The 27,608-nt window shown below is 48.7% G+C and overlaps 2 protein-coding genes across 9 annotated transcripts in view; both read right to left on the reverse strand.

The window, feature by feature from the left end:
* The window catches only part of Fhod3 (formin homology 2 domain containing 3), a 412,004-nt gene extending 396,685 nt beyond the window's left edge, over positions 1 to 15,319 (reverse strand). For 7 of the 8 annotated variants that reach the window (XM_050134859.1, XM_050134858.1, XM_050134857.1 and 4 more), the window contains exon 1: positions 14,987 to 15,314. In XM_050134859.1, the coding sequence (XP_049990816.1) occupies positions 14,987 to 15,151 (165 nt within the window). In that variant the 5' untranslated portion in view covers positions 15,152 to 15,314. Of the gene's footprint in view, positions 1 to 14,986 lie in introns of all 8 variants that reach the window. The other variant, XM_050134860.1, reaches the window with a different exon arrangement.
* An 11,514-nt stretch (positions 15,320 to 26,833) lies between these two features.
* Mocos (molybdenum cofactor sulfurase) overlaps positions 26,834 to 27,608 on the reverse strand; it is a 48,823-nt gene continuing 48,048 nt past the window's right edge. The window contains exon 15 of the mRNA XM_050134861.1: positions 26,834 to 27,032. Within this exon, the coding sequence (XP_049990818.1) occupies positions 26,922 to 27,032 (111 nt within the window). The 3' untranslated portion in view covers positions 26,834 to 26,921. The remainder of the gene's footprint in view (positions 27,033 to 27,608) is intronic.

A 27,608-nucleotide genomic window follows, 5' to 3' on the forward strand; every position in this document is an offset into this window, starting at 1 on the left:
AAAAATAAAAAAACAGGCAAGGCTACTTTGGGCCAAAGCATAGAAAAACAATAAAAACTTGTGTTCACACAAAATCTTCACACAATACAAATATTCTTCAATGAGCAAATTGATAAACAGACTATGGTAGGCCCATACACGGACTTGGTGATAAAAGGAATGGATTGTTAATACATCCAACAACTGACAAGGATCTTAAGTACATTATAGAGAGTAAAGACATCAGTTTCAAAAGATCGCCTACAGAATGACTCTACTCACATGGAGTTCTGAGAAACCTCTCAGGAGAGATCCGTGCCCACCAGGGATATTGTGGTGAGAAGAAGAGTGCATGACCACAAATGGACACACCTTCCGGAAACGTCTCATATCTTGTCCCTTACAGAGGCCTCTGATATGTACAGAGCTATACACCAAAACACAGCTGAACTTCACAGTGTTTACATGGTTTCAGTTAACTTCAGCATCCTTCCCGTGAAGCAGTGATGTCCTGTTCTCTGTCCCAGAGTGAGAGTCAGCCTTAGTGATGTGCATCTAACGAGTGGTACTGAGAAGAAGGCGGCACAGCGTCTGGCACTCCTCTGGCTCTGGCTGTCTTTGAAACCTCAAACTGCTATAGAAGTCCAGCTCCTAGAAGCTAGGGAGACCCAGTAGAGAGATCATGGAGACAGGGACTGTCAACTACTCACATCTTCTCAGGCACGGCCTCGGAGCAATGGATAAGACACCCTCTGAGCGGAACCCAGACCAGGTACCACCTGGATGCAGACCCCTGAGAGACCCTGAGTCAGACCACCAGTGAGCCCCTCCCAGATCCCTAACCCAAGGAAAGAGTGTGAGAAAACAGAAACAGTTGTCTGGAGGGAGGTTTTTCCACTGATTTGTATCCACAGCAGAACAAGCATAGGTGCCCATATGGTTTGAGCCATCCCCTATGATTTAATCTTTCTCAAATAGTATTTCATCTCTAGTCACCTAATAAACACTGAGCTCTTTCTCCACAGGCACAACCCCACATAGAATGGAGAGAAGGAGGATCCCAAGACACAAGCAGGAGCAACAGAGCGTGAGGATGGGTAGAGGCGGAACCAGAGAGAGACTCTTGGACTGAACACCTTGCTGATGCTCTTCACGGAGGCAGCACATGTCTACGGGAGAGGAAGGTCTGATTTGGACAACTGGATCGTCAGCATCTGCAGTATGTCCGAGAAGAATTGCCCAAGGAACAGCTACATATTGGTTTTCGTGTCCAGAAAGAGAAATGGACCAGAGATATGAACTCCATGGTCATCAGAGCCCTTGAAGCCTCCTAGAAAGAAGAGGACTGTGCAGAGAAGGGGTGTCCTGACAGGCATCATTCAGAGGGCATGAGGAGCAGAAAGATAAAGAAGAAATAGATGGCACTGACCAAAACGGGCAAGTGTTGCTAAGACACTAGGTCAAGACAGGAAACTATGCATTGGGCTGAAAGGCAACTACATTAGGAAGAGGAAATACACTACATGAGTACAGAAGCTGGGATGGGACAAGAAGGGTCATGAGAGAAGACAGCAGAGCTTAAATAAGGAGGGTCTAAGATAGAAGAAAGATGGAAACCTAGGCCTAGGGGCCAAGGCGAAGGACCCGTCTGAATGAAGGTGGCTGTAGGCCTTATAAATGCTAGAGAAAGGACCCCAGAGCGGAGTGGAGAGTAAGGTCAGCAGAAAGCGGCTAGGTTCTCCATGAGAAGAGAAGCAGGGAAAAGCCCGGGAGGACAGACCAACAGGCGTAGGGGGTGGGGCTGCATCCCTACATTCTCAGACAGGACCTGGCAGTGGGAACACTATGGGGGAACAGGGGCCCGTAGAGAATAGTTGTGGAAACAGGATAACTCTCAGGGAAATGGGCACAGCCTGCGGGGCCCATGCAGCTGGGACTGGAAGCCATACAGACATGTGACATGCAATGAAGGTGAGAGCCTGTTGATTCTTCTGCTCAATGGCCTTCCAAGGGAGATTATCCTCCTAAAACTTTGAACGGCATTAACAAAGAGGAGCGGGCTGCTGCTCAACAGTAGAGCACCCTCTACAGTCTGAGGCCCTAGGTTCAATCCCCAGAGCCCACCCAAGTAGGCGGAGTGAGTAGGCATGGACATGGGGCGTGCAGGCCTATCAAATATAGAGAAGGAGCCATCCTTCTACTGCCCTGCCGTGTTGCCCTTTGCTGCTCTCCGGAGACTCTGACACCAGACCAATACCCGCGAACACCTCTGAGAAGGAAAAAGGAAGGAAGCCCTCAGATGAGGGTCCTCACTAGCTAATACCTGAATAATCAACTTACCAGGGAACAGCAGAGTCCCAACCCACAGGCCTTCCCTGCACACGTCTGAGGCGTGAGCCTGTGTCTTTCCCTCCTCTCCTGTTGTCTTGGCATGTGGTCTTTCAGTGGCTGTCTCTCCATACACCGTCCCCCTTCAGTCTCCTTTACTTGTTCTTTGAGTAATTCTCTTCCTGTCTTGCTGTCTTCTCCCTTCCATTTCTCACATGTCTATTGGATAGGACAGAAGTAACATCGTCCATTTCCCGCTGTGTCCATTGGGCAGGATAGAAGTAACATCCGGGAACTGATTAGTGCTGACATGGCATGTAACATCAGTAAACTCAGCTTAAAGGGTCTCCCACGGTCTTCCCTGCATGCTTCTCTGGGTGTCAATTCCCTTCACCCTGATCTCTGACAGATTGCGATGGGCTTCTCTCACCAGAGAGACACAAAGGAAAGAACACTCCAAGTTCAGGTTTCACTGCCTCGTGGGGGTCATTTCCTACAGCGACTGCTTCCTTAGAGATACTGTTCCTCATAATGGGCCATTTCCGTGAGGGACTGTTTCCTGTGAGGGGCCATTTCCTGTGAGAAACTGTTTCCTGTGGAAGGCTGTTTCCTGTAAAAGACCATTTCCTATAAGGGGCTATTTCCTGTGAGAAGCTGTTCCTGTGAGGGGCCATTTCCTGTGAGAAACTGTTTTCTGTGGAAGGCTGTTTCCTCTGAGGGAATATTTCCTGTGAGAAGCTGTTTCCTGTGAGAGGCTGATTCCTATAAGGGGCCATTTCCTGTGAGGGTCTGTTTGCCCGTGCATCTGTTACAAATGTTGCTGACCTGTAGCTCTCTTATCTCTGTAATGGGAGCCTTTGTGCCACATCGCCCCTTTCAATAGCTGCACCACATTGCCCCTTGCAATGGCTGCACAGAGACCAGCTAGGGCAATCCATGCCCCAGTGCCTTTTGCAGACATGCCATGGTTCTATTACTGGCATACTCCGTGGTGAATCACTGTCCACAAAAATGCACCCAGTTCTGGGAACAAAAAAAAAAAAAAAAAAGAAAGAAAAGAAAAGACAAAGAAAGCCACTTACATCTCTATTGTTCTGGAGAGTTCTGCCCAGCGGCTCTCCTCTCCCACTCCTTGACACATTTGTGGATGACTTGGAGGATGTACAGGAAGACAGGCCACGCTATTCAAACTACAGGCCCTGGCTGCCCACAGAGCACACACCCGGATATCGCTGCATTCTGGAAGGTTTACAGGAGCTGTTCTCACAAGTCAGTCTGAGCATGTCTGCAGCTTGCTGCTAAGATCTCACAAAGAAAGAAATCCCCGCAAAGATCCCCCCCCCCATGACTGCTACCACTGGTAACAAAATCCTACCTGGCACTTCCGGGGTTGACAAAGTAAGAGTATCCAGTGTGAGAACTGGGCACAGGGCACATGCCTATAATCCCAGCACTTATGAAGTAGAGGCAGGGAGACCAGGGAGTTTAAAGCCATCTTTGCTACATAGTGAGTTCGAGGTCAGCCTTAGCCACATGAGACCCCATCTTAACAAGCAAACAAAACAAAGAAAGTAACAAAACATTGAAATATACAGATAATGAAAGAAGAGTTAGGCTCCATGGCCACAACCCTTGCCTCCCCAAACCCGCTAATCACGGCTGCTACAGCCACAATGGCCTTAGAGGTCCCTTATCCCTTACATAAGCACACCGCAGCTCTCTCCCTCCTTAGCACTCAGCATAGACAGCAATATGACTCAGTGTTCAGTACCGAAGAAGCGATGCTGCCAGCCCACAGAATCCACTAAGCTGGGCTCGTGGAGGCTCACAGAAGTGAAGCGGTGCTAGCTGAGCCAGCGCGGATCTCTGCTAGGTCCTCCGCATTATGCTATGGCTGTTGGCTTGCTGTTTTGGGGGGACTTCTGGCAGTGGGGGTGTCTCTGACTCTTTGGCCTGCTTTTGGGATACTTTTGCTCCTACTGGGTCGCCTCACCCAGCCTTAATGTGAGGGTTTGTTCCTGGTCTTATTGCGTCTTGTACCATGTTCAGTTAATGTCCCTAAGAGACTGTTCTTCTCTGGGGGAAGATGGGGGAGCAGTGTTCAGGATGTATTGTATGAGAGAAGAATAAAGAAAATTTAAAAAAATAAAGAAGTGGTGCTTCTCCATTTTGGACAGTGGGTTTCAAGTCTAGCCTGATGTCCTCCCCCACCATAGGACTCCTGACCCAAGGCCGTCTCCCAAGTGTCCCCCACACAAACTCATCTGCACATGTGCCGGAGAGAAAGAGGAGAGCCATTTGGGCAGTTCCATCATCATGATTCACGTATGGATTATTATGCTATCACTAAAAATCACACACCCAAGAATGTCTGATGACTGAGATTCTGTCATTTTATATTCATGGACAGTGGAGTTCCGGTGAGACACACAGAGTTGAATGGTTCTCTATGGTGGTGAGAACACCAACCCAAATGCAACAGAAAATGGCACCCATGGGATCGAGTGGCCCTGCCCCATCAACCTGACCCTTCTGTATAAGTTAGACTTTCTCGTCTGAGGACTTGGCATAGGTCCAGTGTGGAGAGGGCACAAAGCATAGAGCGGCTGATCCTGCCACACTCACCTTCGGCTTGAGAAGGTAGAACATGTCGTAATCCTGTTGGTAGATTAGAGATGGGACGAAGGCCTGAAAACATAAGCTCTTGAAGATCACACATCTACCGTAGGTTCATTTGGCATATATAATTGTTCCCACTTAATATCATTCTTTCAAATATTAAAAATATTTACTACAGTCAGTTACAGATCAGGTCCTCGGCACTCTAAACAGAGGGAGTTCAGGTGTGTGTCATTCTCCTGGGCTTTGAACCTTACTGGGAGACACAGACACTAAACGCAGTAAGAACTAGTCTCCTTGACAGAGAGTGCTCAGTACACAGATGAGAAGAGCACCTGGCACATGGTGCCCTTTGAGCAATGGGGAGCAGTGGGGTACAAACACATCACTTATTCAGTCAGTGATCTCTGCGTCACTCTCGAAGGGAACACAACAACAGAAAGCAAAGAAAGCCGTCTAGCCCTGGGCTCCAGGACTTGCCCGTCTCTCTAACACCTCTACCCTAACTTAGATACCACTTTTCCAACCACCACTACTGTTCATAACACAGAAACGTCTTCCCTCAAAGATGAGATCTTGACCTTTCAACTCAGCAGTTAAACATCTAGGAATTTAATTAAGGAATTAAGCAGGTTTGGGCACAAAGACTTGGTTTTTTTTCCTATAAGTAAATGTATTATAGAATTACCTGTTACTTCTTTATTGTCAACTACCTAAATATCCAATGGTTCATTCATGCATGCATGAGTTTGGGGCAAGTTAAACATTACAGGAGTGCTTTCCCTCATGGACTGGAAGCAATGGAAACACGGATCGTGGTCCAGGAACAGACTGGATTACCATGCTGCCTTTAAAGACTGTGTACCTGGAAAATATCTGGTGACTTAGAACATGCTCAGATATATTCTTATGCTACTGTCCCAAACCCAGACATGTTCTGTCCCTGTCTTATTTATCGTATAAGGGATGAATCCTCCCTTGGTTCTTCTCTCAAGAACTGAACTGGACCAGTATAGCCTCTCTGCAGTTCAGATTCACAGCTACAGGGAGAGCTGGCTGTACTTTTTCACCTTCTGCGGGAGGAATGTTCCAGATTCTTCAACAGACACAGTAAGAGTTTTGTTGTTGCTGACTTTTTATTTATTTAGGGAGAGAGGCCTGGTGAACTGAGACTTATTTTTAAAGTTCTGTTATAGCTGTGAACATGGACTGTTTAGCTTGCCCCACGCTTGTGTAAGGGAGAAGGAAGAAGTTTACTTGTGTCTATCATAGAAGGGACAGCAGGGCAGCAGGATCGCGCACCATCAGCGGCCGCAGGAGTCTAAGACTGCTGGTCCTCGTCTTGGCACACCAGAAAACAGAGACCTGGATGCTGCTTCTCCTCTGGATTTCTCTGTCTAGTCTGTCTAGTCTAAGACCCCTGCCATGGGATGCTGCTCCCCACATCCCCTGACAGTTAATTCTCTCTGGACATGCCAGTATGAGTCACTAGTCCCTCAGGTGTTTCATAATCCAATCAATTGGACAATCTAAGTTAACCATCACACCCCTCAGACTGTTTCCCTACAATACCTATCCCCTACCCTTCAAACTGCCGTGCAGCGATGACTCCCTCCAAGGAGTCCGTCGCCGTTCACAGAGAACAAAAGCTAGACTGTTCTGGGTGTAGGACTGTTAGTTATACGAAATTTTGCTTTCATTTCAGAACAGTGAAGTAATAGGAGAGAAGGAAAATGGGTCAGTTGTCTCAAAGCCAACGCTGCTGAGTGCTCTTGCGTATGAGTCATGGGTTGTTCACACTGTCACTGGGCTCACCCTTGTAAGAAACTCGGGACTGGAAAAGATGACCTCGAGTCCCGGCTGGAGCAAGTGCACAGGTGGCTACAGGGCAGCAGGGATGTGCACAGCCCTAGCTGGGTCCGAAGGACCGTCCTGCTCATTCCGTCCTCTAAGAGCACACCTCTCAGGGGGTCCCACCTGCTTTAACCTTGTCAGCTCTAGCCGGAGCATCTGGCCACTGTGGTGTGAGCTAACTTGGTTGGATTAAGAATGTCTAGGGCACTGGCACAGAGCACCTCGGGAGTGTGGGCATCCCCTAGATTAACTAAGAAAGACCCACCCTGGATGTGGGCTGCAGCTTTCCATGGGTAGAAGACTCCTGGACCACACGAAAAGAAGAGAAACCAGAGAAAGCCGACTGAGCACCCATGTTCCCCTCTCTGAGCATCCTTTCACCAGCCACAGACAGAGGCTGCCTCTGTTTCCACACCTTTTATCGTGATAGACGGTAAAGTCTGGACCTTAAGCCAAAACAACCTCTTCCTCCTGTAATTTGCCCTTTTTTTTATTTAGTCACGGCAGCAATAACAGTATCGAATACATCCATCAATCATTTGCTATAAACCCCTTTGGAAAATGCCTCAGTGGCGCCAGAGACATAGCTCAGTGGTCGGGAGTGCTTGTTCATCCTGAGTTCAGTCCCCAGCACCTACATGGAGTGACTCACAACCACCTAGAACTCCAGCTCTGAGAGATCGGACACCATCTTCTGGTCTCCACACGTATCCACATACATGTATCCACATACACACACGAGCGCGCGCACACACACAATTTTTTAATTAAACAAGTTGTTTAAAAACACCTTGGGCTTATCCTAGAACATCCTTTTTTACCCCACCCTTTCATTCCCGTCTTCAGAACATATCAGAGTGTGGCAAAGCAGAGTAACCCTGTGAACTCTAGGTAAGCCTCCTTCTTGATTATCTCTGTATCAAGAAGGCACAAAAAAAAAGTATTTGATGAGGCATTTGAGAAACTAATTTGCTTCCTTCCTGACAAACCTAGGGAAACTGTTCTTTATTGAGCCCTCAATGTTTTTTTTTCTTCTATTTGTTCAAAAAGTTTAAAATGTTTTCCTAACATTAGTCCTTAAACATTACCCCTTGGAGTCTAGCAGTTTAATTTCTAAGTTACAAAACTAACTGGTGAAAGGGCTTGTGGATGCCTTGCTTTGTGGGCCCCAGCCCTGAGACGGGAGTGAGAGTGCGGCCCACAGTGGGTTAAGCCAGAGGAAGTGAGGAGCCCCACTTTGTGAACAGATACAATGTAGATCCCGTTTGTTACAGTCTCTAAAATCCTGAAACTTCTGAGAATGTGTTCTTTCTGGCTGGTAATCAGTTGGGATTGTTTTTCCTTCCCAGTGATTCATCTTACCCCTCTTTGATAGCCCACAAATGTTTTAGTCTGCCCATAAAAAGTTGAAGGTAATAGAAATGCCAACATACACAAACTTCCATTTTCACTTGTTAAAACGCCCCTGCCATTTGTTACAGCCCAAGGTGCTCTTTGGAGCTGAAATGCAGTGGTGGGGTTGGTTCCCTGGAAATCAAGCCCCGCTGTGGCCAGGAGGCACGCCACAGGCTTCAACAGAAGTAGGAAACTGGCTGCCTTTGCATAAGGTGTCATTTATTTCAGCTGTAACCACATCTTACTTAGTGGTTAAAGTGCAGGTGCCTGTACTAGAGCCAGGTGCAGCCCTCCCTGAGCATTCCCTTCACCAGGCCAGCAGGAGATGGAACAGGTACCTATGGCATCAATAGGCATGGTGATCAGCTGAGCCTGAGAAGATACTCTGAACACAAACAAACAAACAAAAACGATGCCTTTCTAAAATCCTAAGGTGACTACAACCGAGTGGGAAGAGAAAATATCACCAGAGGCTAAGCATGATGGCCCAGGCCAGAAATCTCAGCATCAGCAGAAGAGGTGAAGACGGTGTGTTTAAGGCCAGCTAGGGCTATACAGTGAGACATAATTGTGGCAAGACAAAACACTTCACTTGGCCATAGCGACCATGCTCGGGGAACTGTAAGGCTCAATGACAGAGCTCTGATCCCAGAGGGATCCTTTCTTTACAAAAAGAAAGAAGAGGAGGAGGAAGAAAAAGAGGAGGATGAGGAGGAAAATCCCAATATGCAAAAGTATAAGAAACACTATCAGCCCCTTCTCCACATTCCACAGTCCAGTTTAACTACGATCTACCTAAGCTATCTGGACACTGACCCACCTGCCTGCCTCTCTTAGATCACCCTAAAGCAAGTTCCAGTCATCTACACCCTGGACTGTAAGTATTTGATTACATATCTCTGAACAACACAAATTCTTATTTCAAAACAGCAGCATAGCTTTATCTCACTTTAAAACCAGTCGTGCGGGGCTGGAAAAGATGCTACTGACAAGTCTGCCAACCTGAGTTCAGTTTAGGGACCCGTGTGGTTGAAGGAGAGAGCAACTCTTGAAAGCTGACCTCTGACCTCCACACATACATGCCATGTCATACGCACGCACACAGGTATTCACCACACAAAATAAGTTAATAAATATGTAATTTTAAAAGTTAATCGTGTACACTACCAACTAGCCAGTCCCATCTGATTTCCCCCACCAATCTCAAATATCTATTTACAATGTGTTTGCTTGACTCGGCCTTCAACTTGAGCCTCAAGTTTAGTACATCTCTAAAGCTTCTTTTCATTTCGTTTCTTCTAGCCTTTTCTTTTTCTTCACAATTTGTTTGGTAGCGAAACTGCAACGTCCTCCAATGGGGCTCTTGCTGTTGTCATCCCTATGAGGAGGCTTAAGGTTTTTGTGTGACTTACTATTCCTCTCCCACTTCACTCTCAAACCCAACACTGCAAACGGAGCAAGGAGAAGGGATTGTTTGCAGACAGGGCATTCCGGAGCCAGCCACGGAAGTCAGAGGAACAGCGGATGAAGTGTGGAGGCCACCAGGAGCAGTAGCTGCCTCTGCCTGAAGGAAGCAAAGTCCCACGGGGGTTGGAAAGTTTCACCACTAGCCAGAACCCCCGAGGGAAAGAAAAGCGGGTGGGGAAGGGCATTCCTGAGTTGACCTGGCGTGGTAATGAGTTTGAAGCTGCACCAGCAAGAACATTTCACGGTACCATAGGGGAGGATGAAAACAGGCCAGTTGTTTTGCTGAGGGACCTAGGTTGGACTCCAAGGACAAAAGACACAGGCCCACAGAGCATCCACCAAGGGAGGCCGCACCAGAGCAGAGCAATGTAAGTCACAGCCCCGTGGCAGGCAGCCGTGCCCCGCCCTCGTGGGGAGCAGCAGCCCGTGCTCTGCTGGTTTTCTAATAATGGGACACAGTTGGCTACAGGCTTCAGAGTAAAAAAAAGACTTGACCTTCAATCCCAGCTCCTTCACTTAAAGCAGCATGGCCTTATGGCCTTTAGCAACCTGCTTAGTGTAACTATGACTCAGTTTCCTTCTGTGTTCGCTGGCATTTCCTTGTCTGTCGACCTGCCACAGTTGCTGGAGACAGCGAGAAATGAAATTCGACGTTTCTATATCGAATGAAATCTGGAAGTCTATAGGACAGTCTCCAACACGAGCTCGTTCCAGAGAAGTCCTGCCCCACCACACATCCAAGTCCCGCTGTCATGCTGTCCCAACTCAGATACTTGCAAGGAGCCATGGGAGCACCTGCTGGATGTCTGGCTGGGTTACTGACATGGTCTGTAGCCATGCATGAAGCAAAGCCAGCTGACCCATAAAGGGTTCAATCCCATGATCCCGATCTCAATAGCAAGGTTCCAACCAAGTGAGCTAATTACAGTGGAGCTAGATTCAACCCTGCTTAGACTCGTAGCCATTCACAGAACATTCTTAAACAGCGTTGTCCTAAGATACCGAGGCATAGCCCACTTGCCAAGTTTACTAATGATCTCATCTTTGAAAAATCTCAATGTAGTGTAACAAACAGATGTGTCCCTTAAGAGGATTAAGGTGGAAATTCATTAGGGCTATAATACGGGTGGATTTGTGTTCCAAAACTAACACCTGTCAGTCAGCGTGGTGCACGCCCTGTCTTAGCGCTACTTAGCTTCTAGGTACAACTTAAGAGAAAGGGGCCACCAGGGCGTCACCTTCAGGAAGTTATCTAAAGAGAAAGAAGATAATAAGAACCCCACATACTAACAGCCGGAGGTACTTCACCTGTAACCTGTGCACTCGGGCAGTAATCAGTACCGAAATTACCCAAGCGCCGTGGTAAGACACATGTTCTGAATCAGTAGATCAGGGGAGGCCTGAGTGTTCAGTTCAAGTAGAAGCCCAGATGATGTCCACCTTGTGCCTGTAGCAATGATCTAACTCTTGGTGCAACTGGCTGTTTTATGGATAGGATAGCCTGGGCCCTGCAGGTAGCCACAAAGACAAAGGTGGGGAGAAGGGATTAAACAGGGGACACTCGAGGTGAGCCCTGGAAGGTGTGTTCTGAGAAGGGACAGACTTCCTGGAAGGAGAACAGGCCAGACTAACATGGAGCCATTGAACTCCACTGAGCCAGATCAGTGTCAGAAGCTAACTCTGGGATTTAAACTCACGTGACCAGGGGACTCCCATAGTTAGTCTCTCTTTCTATGACTCGCGATAGCATCAGTCCCTGGCCTGAGCAGTCATGTGCTTGGTGAGCTGGTATGGGTCTGATGAGACAGGTACCTGGAGCAGAGCGGCTATCCCAGCTCCAGTCTCTCTAGCACTTAGTACATGGCAAAAATGATCCCAAATCAAACTACTACGTCATTAAATATTACAGATGTGGGGCTGGAGAGATGGCTTGGTGGTTAAGAGCACTTCTTGTTCTTGCAGAAGACCTGGGTTCGATTCCTAGCACTCATACAGCAGCTCACAGTTCTAGAGTGTGCATAATGTACAGACATATGTGCAAGCAAAACACTCATACATATAAAGTAATTATTTCTAAAAGTTCAATTGCAAAGTCATAATTGCTATTTTGACACACACGTTAGTCATGACTCTTTTTTATACACACACTCTGCAGTTCCTGTTTTGTCTACCAAATGAGGAAAACTGCCCTTAGATTGCTGCTGCTGTTGTTGTTGTTGTGTGTATGGTGTGTTGTTTGTATGGGGACAGGGAGAGTCATGTATGTATGGAGAGACCAGAGGCTGACACCAGGTGTCTTCATCAATCGTTCCCCATTTTATTTTTTGAGACAGAGTCTCTCATATTGAACCTGGAACTTACTGGTTCAACTACACTGATTGACCAACAAGCCCCGGGATCCTTTTGTCCCCACCATCCCACACTCCTCCCCTTACCCCATCCCATACACAGTGCCGGGATTACAGGCTTGCACCACCACACCTTTTTTTTTTCTTTTTTTTTTTTTTTTAAGTTCTGGGATATTGAGCTCAGGTTGTCACACTTACGTGAAAAGCAGTTTAGCTGAGCCATTTCCCCAGTACAAGACTGAGGACATCAGGAGTGTGTATATGTGAGTCTACCCGAGTGCTTCCCCCTTTCTACCTCCAGAGTCCCCCCCGCCCCACTCCCAGGAGAAGTGTTCCCTAAGCCCTGGGAAGACTCACTGGTGGCCTAGAACATCCAGCCACTAACTATATGTTCTTACCTCTAAGAACTCTACCAGGCCAGGAATTCTTTAAGCCCTTATGCTTGTAACATCACCTGCCCCCAGGCCAAAAGGTGCTTGGCACACAAAAGTGGTTGTGTTAGGCGAACTTGCCAAGGTAACGGATGAGAGGACCCAGGAAGTATAGCCTCTGTCTTCACCCACACAGCTGGCTGCTCAGGGGGCTGCACTGAGGTAGCCAGTCATTCAGGCCTGTTTAGGCTCTCAGCTCCCTCCTCCCAGCAGAGAAATCAGGTTACTTAATTGCTCTCCACCTCTGTTTCTTTGTCTCTAAAACAGGGATAATATACGCACTACATCATGGAGCTGTGTGATGTTAAGTGAGATCATGCATGCAGTAGTGCTCCTGGGGAGCACAGGCTACAGACTGAGTGCTCCAAGCTGACTCGCTTTCTGTCATAGGTGGATTATCCGCTGGAGGGGCTGGAGATGGCGGTTCAGGTGGCAGAGCGCACACCTAATACACACAAAGCCCCACACCGCACAATGTGTTTGTGGTGACGCATGGCTATGAGGTTCAGTCAGGAGGATCAAGCTTCAAGGGTAACCTCAGGATCATAGCAAGTTCAAGGTTAGCTTGGGACACGGAAGACTGCTCCAATTTTTTTTAATTGCTGGAAACTAACTAACATCTTAAAGATATGAATGTGTATACTTCAACACACGGATGCCCTGAATTCTGCTTGAAGAAACTCTGGTTACCAGTCAGCTGTCTGCGCTGTCCCTAAGTGCAAAAACTTATATACAGTGTATAAAAGCAAGTGAAAATACTGCTGGGGTCCTTAGCCAAAAAAGTCTAAGATTAGTCTTGGGTGGTTAAAGGTTTTCTCTAAATCCTTTTCTTGTGTTTGCTTCACAAAGGATACCTTAGAAAGTTCTGGGAGCCAGTGTGCCTGTTGTACTGTGGCTTCTGGTGGGGGCCCAGGAGAGGGAAGGGGGGAGCATCAGGATTTCCTGCCCCACCAGGAATACTGGATTAAGACTATGGAAACCTAAAAACATACTTGAGTTCGGAGCATGAAAGGTCAACCCATGTATATAGGGTTTGAGATCCAAGGAGACCACTTCAAGGTCACAAGGCCACAATTATGAGGCTTCTGTGGCTTCAACAAAAGATCACTGTAATCTGAGACCATGGTGAATGGAAGAACCATGAAGTGGGAGACACTGAGAAAACTTTTACTGACTCTGCTGCTGGAGAAGCGGTAAGAACTTACTAAAGCGACTCCCAAGGTAAGGCGCTCTGTGGTCAGAAAGAATGCAAGTTCCGTGACTATATAACCACCCAGAGCCAGTACAGAAGGAATGAGAGGATCTGCCCACTCTCCGTTTAAAAAAAGAAAAGAAAAAGAAAAGTGGTTACTAGGTAGTCCATCCTCAGGGATGGAGGGAGCCCTGAGGAACTCAGAGCAGGGGGGGAGGATTTCTAAACCCCTCAGGTACAAACACAGCCTCCTCTTTTACTTTCAGAACCAGTGGGCATCTAACAGAAAGCCGAAGGATTTTCCGAAATCGCTTTTGCCCTTGGAATTAAGGGTTCTCTTTCCCAAATGTTTGTCCATGTTGATCCTCACAAAATTAATTATCTCTAAACTTTGATGTGGACCTAAGCAGAAAATACAGCACGGAAGTAAACCCTTCAAGGTGCAGTCCATCTGTGTAAGTGGGAGGAAGGCTTTCCCGGAGAGCAAAATGATTAGCTTTCAATGCCCGGCTCTTTACAATCACTTTGCAAGACGCCTGGCCTCCTTCAAGGGGTTAAAAAAAAAAAAAAAAAAAAAAAAANAAAAAAAAAAAAAAAAAAAAAAAAAAAAAAAAAAAAGACATGAAAAGAAAAGAAAACTCTAACGGGTGGACTGAGACGCCATTCTTCCCAGGGGACACTCATTTGGGGCTCCTGGGCAGAGGCTTTGTGAGCCTCTTGCCCGCGCCCCCGCCCTTCCTCCCACAGGGGCTGCTCCTCCAAGGTTCCTGAGGCCACCTGCTCCTCAGAAGAAAAAACGGGATAGTGTGAACACTATCGCACTGCGCGCCCCTTGCCAGAGAGAGGAGGGGGAGGTGTTCCCGGAAAGCGTGCTTTGTCGCGAGGGTCGCCCAGCCGCCCGCAGTGCCAGGGAGGCCCTACAGAGCTTCTGTCCCCGGCATCACTCAGGGCTCTCTTCCAGGAAACCGAGTCCAGCGGCTCCCGGAGCTCTCTCCGTGCCCGGCTCGGGGCCAAGCGGGGTACCCGAGCCGATTGCCCCGGAGTCTGAGCTGTACCCCGCCCACCAGGCCGAGCTAACGGAGAGGCCACCGAGATCCCAACACATCCCGCCTCCAGCCGGTGTGGCACCTGCTGGGCCCCGCTCGTCCAAAGATCTGGACTAGGACGTGGAGCTGTCCTTCCCGCCAGCCAGAGAGTCATGCGCCAGCCTCTGGGTGCTCGGGGCCCCTCTGCCTAACTCTCAGTGGTATCTGCCCTTGGGCGCGTGTCCCCGGGGCCTCTGCCAGTCCAGTCCGTCTGCAGCGCCCCCACCCTGACAGGCACGGCTGCAGGGGTTGCGTTCCCAGCTCGCCACCCATCCCGCCGGATCTTACCTTGTGCGGCGCCCGCAGCAGCCGATGGACCCCGGCCAGTTGGGTGCCCAGAGCCAGGTCCTCGCGGAATGTGAACAGCGGTGGCCGGCTGGGCTCTGGGAAGTTGGTACTGTTAAAAGGATCGGTGTCGTCCAAGAATTGCACGCGACAAGCCAGCGTGGCCATGATGCATCCCTGCCCCGTGGGGCGCGAGCCCCAGGGTCAGCGGGCCGCGAGGGCTGGGACGCCTGGTCTGCGCGAAGAGAAGCCGCCGCAGCCGCCGCTAGCAGGCTCGCGGGCTGGCAGGCTACGGCGCGCCGGGCTGAAGCCCGGACTCCGGCCACGGGGGGCGGGGCGGGGGCGGGGCTGCGCCCCCTCCCACCCCTCCCGTCCGAGCTCCTCCCCCCCCCCCACTCGGTTTCCCCGGCACCAGGACGGGCTTCCCCGACCTACGCGACCGCTGCAGGGACGGGGAATGCGAGAGCCACTGGCGCAGCGTCCGCAGCCCTGAGCCTAGCAGGGATCAGCGTGCAGGAACGCCCCTACGCAGAGCCGGCTGCACGTGCACCCGCCGCCCAGGTCCCTGCTGCACCAGCCTCGGAGCGCGGGCACTGGATTGGTGACAAGACTGTTCTCTGACTACGTTTCCCCTGGGACAGAACACAGCACAACACTTTGCAGATGAAGACGATAGGACCTGCCTTTCTGCTAGGCACGCAGAGGCGAGGAACCAGCTCCCTGCAACTCTGTGGTTAGGAGACCGCAATCCTGAGCCCGAGTGAGGACTCCAGGGAGGTTTGCGTCAGAGAGAAAAGGAGCTGAGGAGAAGGAGCCTAGGAATTCCAGCAGCTTTTCTTGAGCCCAAGGGCGCCCGGAATGAGAGCCAATAGGATGCAAAGCGAGGCTCTATGACCCCAAAGCCGGGCCCCAAGATCACCCTAAGAATTATGGTTGAACCTGTCCATCATCACCACCCCTCTCCTCGGTTAGGTCTCCGGAAATTCTAACTGGACCATCTACAACAGAGGAGGAGGGGTGCTTCTGGACAGATCTCAGAACATTGAAAACGCGGGAAAGAATCGGAGGGTTCCACTCGAAACCCCGAGAATTTGAGTGAAGCTTGACAGTCCCCCTGCTTCTTCCAGCCTGGAGCCGCAATACTCCACGCAGCACATCCCAGCTCTCTTTGCTGCTCACAGGCGACCCCTAACGTTTCCAAAAAGAACTGACCGCCTTTTCCATTCCCAGGCTGCATTGCTGATTCCTAATCCCTGTCTCCCTAAAAGGAGCATCTGTCGTTCTTCACAACCAAGAGGGCTCCTAATTCGTCCCTATCCCTTCTCCCTAGTTTCAAGAGAATAGAAACTCTTGTCCATCAGTTAGCAGCTTCACTCGCATCTTTCGCGATGCCGTTTCTGTGGACTCTTCGCAAGCATGTGCAACCTCCTGGAGATTTCTCTGGCCTCTCTTTTACACAGCCTCTGATTCCTCCATCAGTTGTCCTAGTCTGTTTTGATTGGTAGGGAGACTAGTTTTTTTAGACAAAATTTGAGTCGAGCGTGGTGGTGTATGCCTTTTGATCCCAGCATTTCAGGAGGCAGAGGCACGCAGATCTGTGAGTTCGAGGCCAGCCTGTTCTACAGCACTAGTTCCAGGAAAACCAAGTCTATGTAATTGAGACCCAGTCTCAAAAGCGGGGGAGGCGTTGATGAAGCCCACATTGACTCAAACTCACGATCCTCCTGCCTCAGCCTCTCCAATGACGTGATGCACCCTATATGACTCATTTCTGCCTTCTCAGATTTTTTTTTTTTTTTGGTTTTTCGAGACAGGGTTTCTCTGTGGCTTTGGAGCCTGTCCTGGAACTAGCTCTGTAGACCAGGCTGGTCTCGAACTCACAGAGATCCGCCTGCCTCTGCCTCCCAAGTGCTGGGATTAAAGGCGTGCGCCACCACTGCCCAGCTGCCTTCTCAGATTTTTGATGGTTAGTCTTTATCCACAACTTGACTGCATTTAGACTCACCATGAAAACATGACTCTTAGGGGTGTCTTTAATGATGTTTCCAGAAAAGTTTGAATGAGGACTAGAAGACTCACCCTGACTAGTGGAGGAACCATCCCGTGGGCTAGCACTAAAGGAGAAGCTGAGCAACACAGCCACTTCTCTGTGTGTGACTGTGACACAGCATAGCCACCTCACCTTCCCAGACATGATGGAGAGTCTTAGAATCTGCGTCAGCCTGCAGAGTTCAGGGGATGAATACTGATCCAGCCTTCCATGAAAAGCCACATGGAATAGAGATGCGCCATCTCACAGAGGTCCTCACATCAGCCACCTGACAGCCAGCAGACACCCATCATCCATATCCCCCAAATTTCACCACACCCCTCATATTTCCATTTGTCCAAACCCCTTATTTCCCCAAATTTCCCTCACAGTCATCATCCCCCCCATCTCCCCACACCCTTCATGTCCCCCCATTTCCTCTCTTCCTTCATATTTTCATAACTTGGTAACTTCCCCCATTAACAGGTGAACCCTGTTTCTCCATTCTTTGATATTTTTTGACAGTCTTACCAGGCAGTCCTGACTGTCCTGGAACTCAGTGATCAGCCTGCCTCTGCCTTCTGAGCGCTGGAATCAAAGGCGTGCACCACCATACCCGCTCCCCATTTTTTTAATTGGAATGACTTCGTTACTTGCTCCCACGAAAAGAATGTGTAGAAGTAACAGTGTGTGGCTTCTGAGAATGGATCTGAAGAGACTCTGCAGTGCCTCGTCTCACCCAACCTCAGGGAGCTCTGGCCTGAGGCTACAGATCTCATCTGGAGAAAATGCTTCCCAAGACTTCTGAAGATTAGAAAAATGGTTTCTATGCAATAGAACAATGAAACATTGGGCAAGATGATTGCCTACAATCATCTGGAATGAAGAAAGCATATGGCCTGAAGCTAAGGAGTTATCTAGGGAGAGCTCTAAAATTGTTCAAAGTACCTATTGGGTGCTTCCAGCTGCACATATAATGAATTTTATTTGCAGGAAGGGAAGAAATCTGGAATCCCTAAACTTAGAATTGCAAAATAAAGCAGTTTCTCATCCCCAGACTTCCAGACAGCAAAAGATTTAATATTTGTATGTGTATAGGTTTTTGCCTATGTGCCATATGCATGCAATGCCTGTGGAGGCCAGAAGATGGTGTTCAATCCCCTAAGCCTTAGGGCCTAAGAGATGAACTTAGTAAGATACATTTTAGAATGGGATTGTTGGAGGCCTGAGAGATGAATCAGCGGTGTAGAGCAGTTGCTCTTTGCAGAGGACCAGGGTTTGGAAAAATGGAGGCTGCACCCAGAGCTTGGAGCTAAGAGCCATAGAGTAGGGTGAATGTAACCATACCCAAGGGCAAACCTGGGGATGTGGAGAGCAGCCACACGTGCAGGGCTGCCATGACAGACGGTCACGTGTGTCTCCGGCTCGCTCCCTAAGTGGAAGTGTGTGCTGATGGGATTCTGCCTCAGGCTCAGCACTGACCACTGGGTACGAATGGACATATAACCTGCCATTTTTTATTATTGGTTTTTTTGAGACAGGGTTTCTCTGTAGCTTTGGAGCCTGTCCTGGAACTAGCTCTTGTAGTTCAGGCTGGCCTCAATCTCACAGAGATCCGTCTGCCTCTGCCTCCCAAGTGCTGGGATTAAAGGCGTGCGCCATCACCACCTGGCGTAACCTGCCTTTTTAAGTCAAGGGTTCTGGATGCGCTCCACCTAGGTCTCCTCGCCTGCGTGCACCCTCAGTCAGTGGCTTCTTGGCCACTTTCCCGGCCTCAGGGTGCTGCCTGCTTCTCATATCTGTGTCACGCAGTGTATGGTGACTTTCTGTTGCTGCAATGAAACACCATGACCAAAAGTGACTTCAGGAAAGAAGAGTTTATTTTGGCACAAGGTTCCAGAGGGAGCGTGAGCAAGAGAGCCATGGCAACAGTCAGCAGGAGCAGGAAGCTAAGTGATCACCTTTAATTTTATAAGAACCGTGGTTTTCCTCACTGTGGAAAATTCCCCCCATGAATTTCCATGCACAGGGAAAACGAGAGGGAAGTGGAGTGGGGCTGTAAACTCTCAAAGCCCACTCTCGGCACCGTGTATCCTGCAGCAAGGCACCTGCTAAGGGCTGTAGAACCCCTTCAAGCAGCACCAACTGGGGCCAAGCAGTGAAACACATGAACCTTGAGGCAACAGTTCTCATTCAAGCACCATGCTTAGCTTGGCTTTTGATTGTGGCAGTTCTGTACTTCCAAGATACAAATGTTTCAAGTTGAAAGGTGTCAGGCAATAAACCCTTGGTTTTATAGGTCATCGTTTCAGCTGGGCCCAGCGGTGCCTCTCCTGCTGCGGCTGCCATCTGAGCGCATCGCTGGAATGAAGCGATTAAAGTCATCTCCCACCACGTCTAGGGGTGTCTACCGGCTGTCAGCCGGTTGAGGTGGAGGACTTCTGTGAACAGCGCACCTCTATTCCATGTGGTTTGTCATGGAAGGCTAGATCAGTGTTCCTCGCATGAACTCCACAGACTGAGGCAGATGCTAAGAACCAAGAGCAGGCGCTGTTCCGTCTCTTGATCCCTGGGCTCAGAATTTGAGAAGCAGCTAACGATATAGCTCAGCAGGTAAAGTTGCTCGCCAAGCCTTACCACCTGAGTCCTTTCCCTATAACCCACACGGTGTCAGAAGAGAATCAACTCCCACAAGTTGTCCTGAGTTTACACACTCAGGCACACACAAAAATAATGTAATAACAACAAAATCAGTGTCCATTTGACAGCTTTTGAAGGGGTTGGACACAAAGTCAGTCAGGATCACCCTGACTCAGAAACTGGGTACTAGATTCTGCCCCTGCAGAGGTAAAAGCGAAGCCATAAATTTGCAGAGAGCCCTGAGGACCTCAAGATGAGGAACTGCTGCAGTCATCGGTTCAGCAGTTAAATATATGACATACAGTCCTGGACGCACACAGCTCTCTGTATAGACACGTTTGAGCACATGTGTGGAGGCACACATGCATACACAGAAAGGGAAGCAGTAGAGAGGAGCAGGCTATACAAAACAAAGCTCCATCCTTGAAGGAAAAACAAAGCACAAATCTAAGAAAAATAGACCCCAAAAGACTGGTTTGTGCTAAGCAGACTGAAGACTAAGGTGCGGAAGCAGTCTGGCAGGACGTCCCTTCTGAAGGACCCCACCACCAGTGACGCAGTCAGGTGTCCCTTCTGAAGGACACAAGTGATACAGTTTTCCTCAGGATCCAAAAACCCTCACCGGCACCCAGCTGTTGAGGAATGCTGACCCGATTTCAACTAGTGCTCAGAATCCTGAAAGAAAAAACTCTGTGCTTACCTAATGCTGCCACCGGGTGGTAGACATGGCTTAACTTAGGCATTTTAAGATACTGTCCTGTACCACAGTAAGAACTGTGGTTTTCCTCAGTTTTCAGGTGAGATTTAGAGATCTTCTGTCACTTATTCAGAGAGTATTATTTGCCATGATTTTAATTGAGGGATTTGTAAAGGGAAATACATAGATGTTAATTCTGCTAGCACAAAAGAGAGGATTAAAAAGAGCCTGTAAGAGGCTGTGGGTGGGCCTAGCTTCCCTTCGGTTTCCACGCGCTCCCTGAGCTGGCCCTGTGTTAGGAGAGGCCCGGTCTTTCTCAGAAGTCCCAGGTGCTTGAAACAATACATACCAAAAGAGGATTGGGTTGCTGCTAGGTCCCTGGAGGTCCTCAAGTCCCAACTAAGATTTCAATCTGCACAATGGGTCACCAGGTCCTCTAGATGCCTAAAGCCTATACTTTTTCCTGGTGACCCCCCCACCTCTCCTTTAGCTACTTGTAGGTAGAATTTTTCATCGGGGACCACAAAAACACTTTTTTTTTTTTTGAGACAGGGTTTCTCTGTAGCTTTGGAGCCTGTCCTAGAACTAGCTCTTGTTCTTGTTCTAGGCTGGTCTCAAACTCACAGAGATCCGCCTGCCTCTGCCTCCCGAGTGCTGGGATTAAAAGCCGTGCGCCACCATGGGCCACCACCGCCCGGCCTCACAAAAACACTCTTGATTGGCTGACAGGAACCCACTCCCAGATAACCACATGAAGACTCTTTATTATGATAGGTTGGCCGATAGCTTAGGTTTGTTTTTAGTTGGCTCTTATAACTTAAATGAACCCCTTTCTAGTAACGTATGTGCTGCCCCAAGGCTTACTTACCTCATTCTAAGTACTGTCCATCCTGCTTCTTCTGAGTCTGCCTGGTCACTCTCAGATCCACCCTTCATCTTCCCAGCATTTTCTCTGCCCCCAAAATCTTGCCTCGCTCCTGGCTGTTTAGCTTTTTTTATTAAACTAATCAGAGTGGCATGTACTCACACAGTGTAAAAGAATATTCCACAGGTACTTGTCTTGTTGCTGAGACAAAATACATGACAAAGGCAATCTAAGAAGAGCATTTCTTTGGAACATGGTGGCAGGAGCGTGAGGCAACTGATCACAGTGCATCCAATCAGGAGGCAGAGATGAATGTTGGCACTCAGTTCGCTTTCTCCTTTCTGTTTAGTCCAGGACTCCAGCCTCTAGGGTGGTGCTGCCCATATTTGAGATGGATACATACCCATTACCCTCGACCATCCCTCACAGATGTGTCCCAAGTTGTCTCCAAGGCGACCCTAGGTCCTGTCAAGTGGACAACTTAAACCATAACCACTTCCCCATGAATAAAGGAAAGGAGGGCAAAGAGGGCAAAATTGGTCCTGATAGCATCATCTAATCAAGGCACCGTCACTCCAAACAGCAAATGCCACTTTGGGACATGCTTGAATACCACGCACCGTGCCCCCGTTGTCTCCGTTCAGTGCGCTTTTACCCAGTTTGTGAGCTTCGGGCAAGAGGGCTGGAGGTTAAAATACACAGACACATACAGAGAGACAGCGACACGGGTCATCCTTGAATTCATCAAGATTGGCCCCCCTTTATTGTGTTCAGGGGCAGATTATATAGAGATAGCCACGCCCCAGCCAAACCCACCAGAAACCACTCTCCTGCCATCAGGAACTCCTGAAGGTCTCGTGCTCAGAGCAGCTGTAGGCACTCAGATCAGGGGATTACAAGAAATTCAGGATCTGGGGTCTCACTGCTCCCAACATCTCCCCCCTAAATTTTTTATAAAGCAGAAGACCCTCCTGACCACACAACACAACCTTTTGGTCTCTACTGCAACTAGATTCACTTTGGCCAGCACTCTATTGAACCTGTACTCAGGAGAGAGTGACCGCATCTCCTCAGAATACTGGCTTTTAGGGAACACAAGAGAGCAACTTCAGCCTGTAAGACAGGTAGATTCAAGTATCCCAGAGACTGTTGGTTCCTCATACTATTTCCCACACACCCTCTTCCCCTCAAGTGAACAGAGGTGTGTGACCATATCAGACTCGGGACTTTTAGGAGTGGCTTTGCCATGACCCCAGGAGCAGTCAGAAACCACTGCTGCTTCAGTAGTCCCCTAAATAACATACCCCAGCTGCCATACCCCCGTGGCACATTCATTCTTGTCAGCTGAGTGCATGGAAGACACCTCCTCGCTCATGCAGCTCTTTGGCTTCCCTAGCAGCCTAGCTGATCCTGCTTCTGCTAAGTTACCATATGCTGTACTCTCATGGGTTGTCTGATCTTACACAGGATTCAAAGATGAATGCCCATGGCAACAGGCGTTAAGATTGCCAGCAGTAGGGTCCCCAGTCACCACTGGACCCAACCTCCCATTTGAGCTATGGTATTCAACCATCCCTTTGGCTAAACAGTTACAATCTGGTGTGCTAATTGTAACATTTCAAGGGCTACTCAAGCAACCATTGAGTGTTTCACCACATAAGAGGCATTAGCAATATTAACAGATGTCACACAAATGGAATAATGAACAAGACATTTGTTGTACTAGCCATAGGTCCACCTGCTCCTACAATAGGGCAGTCTCGATTTAAATTTGCTCTGGTGCAGACTCTTTGCTGTGCAGAGCCTGGAACTGCCACTGCCTTTTCCTTGTCCCACTGCTGCGTTCTCGGGCAGCCCAGTGAGGTCTGTGCTCCAGCTTGTCTCAGCTCCAGCACTTGTTGTTGCATTTGCTGATACTTCTGGCACGGCTGTGGCATCCGCCAGGCTAGGTACCGACTGGGCTGAGGCAACGTGCCTTCCACCACAGCCACCTAGCAAAGCTCTGCTCCAGCTGCCTTCTAGCCCCAGCTGCATTCGTTCTGGGTCCAAACTGGTGCATGGAGTGGAGCGAAACTCAGGGAAGCAGGCTTGCTGCTCTGCAACCACGGAAGAGGCCCCACTTAGGGAATTTGGGCGTTGTCAATCTGTCTGGCTACTTCCTGCTGAGTGGGGACGCTGCATTCTTGGGGGTATTTACTGCCATTTACTGCCATTTTCCAGCCGTGCTCGCTCCGACGCGGGTCGCGGCCACGGAAAGAGATCGGTGTGCTTACACCCCACTGCAACATTTCTGGAGGTCTCCGCGAATCAAACCACATGCTAGCCTCACGTTTCATTTAAATCTCGAACAAATTCTCAGGTTCTCATCCTCTGTGGAGACAAAAGCAGAACCTCTTTTCCAAAACATCAAATCCTTAAGCCCATATTTTAAAGTCAAAATACCTTTCTTAGCAGTTCCTAGAATCAAATGTCTTTCTCCGGTCTGGAACACAAAAGACAACTCAACCAACATCATACATCTGTACACATTAATCTTTTTAAGCTATATACATTCTTTTTTCAGTGCCTCAGTGAAGACAGGATTTCTCTGTGAAACATTCCTGGCTTGACCATAAATTCATTGTGTAGACCAGGACAGACTTGAAATCACAGCAGTCCATCTACCTCGAACTTCCAAGTTATGTTAATAAAGGTGCGCTTTTACCCAGTTCACGAGTTTCGGGCAAGGGGGCTGGAGGTTAAAATACACAGACACACACAGACAGAGAGACAGCGACACAGGCCATCCTTGAATTCACCAAGAATGCCCCCTTTATTGTGTTCAGGGGCAGATTATATAGAGATAGCCACGCCCCAGCCAAACTCACCAGAAACCACTCTCCTGCCATCAGGAACTCCTGAAGGTCTCGTGCTCAGAGCAGCTGTAGGCACTCAGATCAGGGGATTACAAGAAATTCAGGATCTGGGGGGGGGGGGGTCTCACTGCTCTCAACACCTGAAGGCCCTTGAGACCAGAGGCAGTTGTAGGTAAAAGAGGGCAGGTGATGGCACTGTCCTCTCCATCTCCACGGGACTTCCCCTGGCTTCCCCCAGACTAATCTCACATCTCCTCTATGTACCCCTGTCCTTGGACTGCTAATCAAAACAGTATCGTGTTGTGATTGGCTGACACAAACCACCAGACCCTCTGAGCTTGTTCTGTTAACGCAATGGGAGGTGCGACTGGGGAGAAAGCCACACTTGGGTATTTGTTCTTATCGTGCTTCCTGTACTGGGGAAGGAGCGGCAGCGCTGCGTCCCCGGCACCCGGCCACCCGCATGGCTAGCTTATGCCCGAAATAATTACACGGAAACTGTATTCTTTTAAACACTGCCTGGCCCAGCTAGTTCCAACCTCTTATTGGCTAGCTCTTACATATTGTTCTAACCCATTTCTAATATTCTGTGTAGCCCACGAGGTGGCTTACCAGGGAGGATCTTAACCTGCGTCTGTCTGGAGCGGGAGAACCATGGCGACTCCCTGACTCAGCTTCTTTTTCCCAGCATTCTCTTCTGTTTACTCCACCCACCTAAGGGTTGGCCTATCAAGGGCTTAGGCAGTTTCTTTATTAATAAGAAATCACTCCCACATCACTGTACCTCTGAAGCAAAGCCCCTTGCTAGTAAACAACAGTGATCAGAACAATCAGAGAGTAAACTCTAGACCTCAGCCCCTCAGACCTCAAACACTCAGATCTCAGCCCCTCAGACCTCAAACACTCAGATCTCAGACCTCAGCCCCTCAGACCTCAGCCCCTCAGACCTCAGCCCCTCAGACCTCAGCCCCTCAGACCTCAGCCCCTCAGACATCAGCCCCTCAGATCTCAGCCCCTCAGACCTCAGCCCCTCAGACATCAGCCCCTCAGACATCAGCCCCTCAGATCTCAGCCCCTCAGACCTCAGCCCCTCAGACATCAGCCCCTCAGATCTCAGCCCCTCAGATCTCAGCCCCTCAGACTCAGCCCCTCAGACCTCAGCCCCTCAGACTTCAGCCCCTCAGATCTCAGCCCCTCAGATCTCAGATCTATCACTTACCAGTTGGAAAACCTAGATCAAGCAACTGACCTTGGCCTCCGTTTTTTCATCTATAGAGATGAGACTAGTAAACTCCTCATAATCGTCTTCAAGAGGATCACACTGTTCTCTCCACCTGAAGTGCTTAGAACGTTGCCCACAATCATGAGTCAGCAGTTTAGGACCCAGCTCCAGTTTGATCTCTGCTAGGTTCTACTCCCATCTTCACTGGGTAATTTCGCCTCTCTGCTTATCTCCATGGGGTGTTTGGGATCTGTGAGGCGTGCAGCAGAGTGACGCTGTGGAGAAGAGAGCTTGGGATGTGCAGGGGCACTCTCTAGCTGGGCAGGCTTGTGTAACATATAAACCTACTCCACAACACAGCCGTGACATGTCATCTTTTGAGAAATTACTACACTAAGTTTGTTACTCTTTCAAGAATTTCAAGATTTATATTTATTCATGAGAGGAGGCTCATAATTCTCATAAATAGCTGAGAAATATCAGCATGATGTATTAGACAGCTGAAAAATATACTCGGGACAAAAATATAGTATAAATAAAAAAATTCAGTCCATCACAAAGATGTAAAAGTTGGGTACATAATCCCAGTATGCGAAAAGCAGAGGCAGGCAGATCCCCATGAGTTCAGAACCAGGTAAGTTCTAGGCCAGCCAGAGATACACAGTGAAACCCTATCTAAAAATAAAATATTTTTAAACTAAGAAAAAAAACAGAAATTTTAAGTGTGAACACACATACATAAGTAAATAAATAGATAGATAACTAAATACCTTCAAAATATATAAATCAAGCTGAATATGGTATGGTGGTTCATTCTCTTGGGAGGCGAGGACAGGAAAATCAAGCCAGCCTGAGAGATGGAAGCCCTGTCTCAACCCCTGCTTCCAGAAATATATGGAACGAAAGCCAGGCAGATGCTCTAGTTGCTGCCAGCCTGCTGACCTTTTGCAGTGTTGAAATGTACCCAATAAACTTTGTGGTTTGGGTTTTTCGAGACAGGGTTCCTCTGTGTAGCCTTGACTAGCCTGGAACTTGCTCTGTAGACCAGGCTGACCTCAAACTCACAGAGATCCACCTGCCTCTACCTCCCGAGTGCTGGGATTAAAGGCGTGCGCCACCATCATCTGGCCCAGTAAAACTATTTTTAAAAATGGGGCCACAAAAATGCCTCAGCCGATAAAGGCACTTGCCACCAAGCCTGACACCTGAGTTTGATCTCCAGAACCCACAAGGTAGAGAGAACCAACTCCCACACAAATAAAAAACAAAAACAAACAAACAAACAAAAACTTCATCTCCTGAGTATCATGAAAAAATTTCATTGTCTGCGACTGCTCATTGTTTGGGCATGAGACGTGAGGGCGCCTTTTTAGGTGTGGGCAGCCCTGATAAGCCTTATCTGCAGCCCTGATAAGCCTGGTCAGTGCCCGTGAGCAGAGGTCAGGGGGCATGGGTTATGAGTGGGTTGGGTCTCCAAAGGCAATGAGCAGTACTCATTCTAAGACTAAGTTCTACTGAATCAAGTCACAGGTCTCAATAACGTAGACAGCGATGTGAAGAGAAACTTTAATGCTCTCTGGGGAAGAAATGTTAGACAATAGTGCCCGGGTATTTCTGGGAAGCAGGTGAGTCAGGACACTCCACACTCCTTCAACACGGGCAGCACCTCAGATCCCACCGACAGGAAACAGGGAGAGGATAAATCCAAGGACGCGTGCATCAGGTACACACCAAAGTTCACCTGTGAGAGAGGCGATAGTCACAAGACAAGCCATATTATTTTGAAAGTTGATAAAATCACTTGCACCTTGCTTTTAATCCCAGCGTTCCAGAATGCAGAGAGGCATGTTCATGTGTGTAGAGGTGCACATGTGTGCATATGGAGGCCAGAGGACAACCCTAGCTGCTGCTTCTCAGGTGCCATCCACATTGCTTATTGAGACGGGGTCTCTCATAGTCTGTTACTCACCAGGTAGGGCAGGCTGGCTAAAGAGCCCCTGGAGTTTCTACCTTCCCAGTCTGGGATTACAAGCATGTGTCAAAGTGTCCAGTTCAGCTTGTGTGTGTGTGTGTGTGTGTGTGTGTGTGTGTGTGTGTGTGTGTGTGTGAGAGAGAGAGAGAGAGAGAGAGAGAGAGAGAGAGAGACAGAGACAGAGACAGAGAGACAGAGAGACAGAGCTCTTCAGCTTGCAAGGCATGCATGCACTCTACAGGTTAAGCTATCTCCCCAGCCTATAAATTTATTATTTATTTGAGACAGGGCCTCACTGTAATCTAGGGCAACTACAAACTCTCTATGTAACCCTGGATGTCCCTG

The sequence above is a fragment of the Alexandromys fortis genome, unplaced genomic scaffold (genome assembly GCF_014885135.2).
Source record: "Alexandromys fortis isolate MF-2015 unplaced genomic scaffold, M_Fortis_MF-2015_v1.1 scaffold_25, whole genome shotgun sequence".
NCBI classification, from domain to species: Eukaryota; Metazoa; Chordata; class Mammalia; order Rodentia; family Cricetidae; genus Alexandromys; species Alexandromys fortis.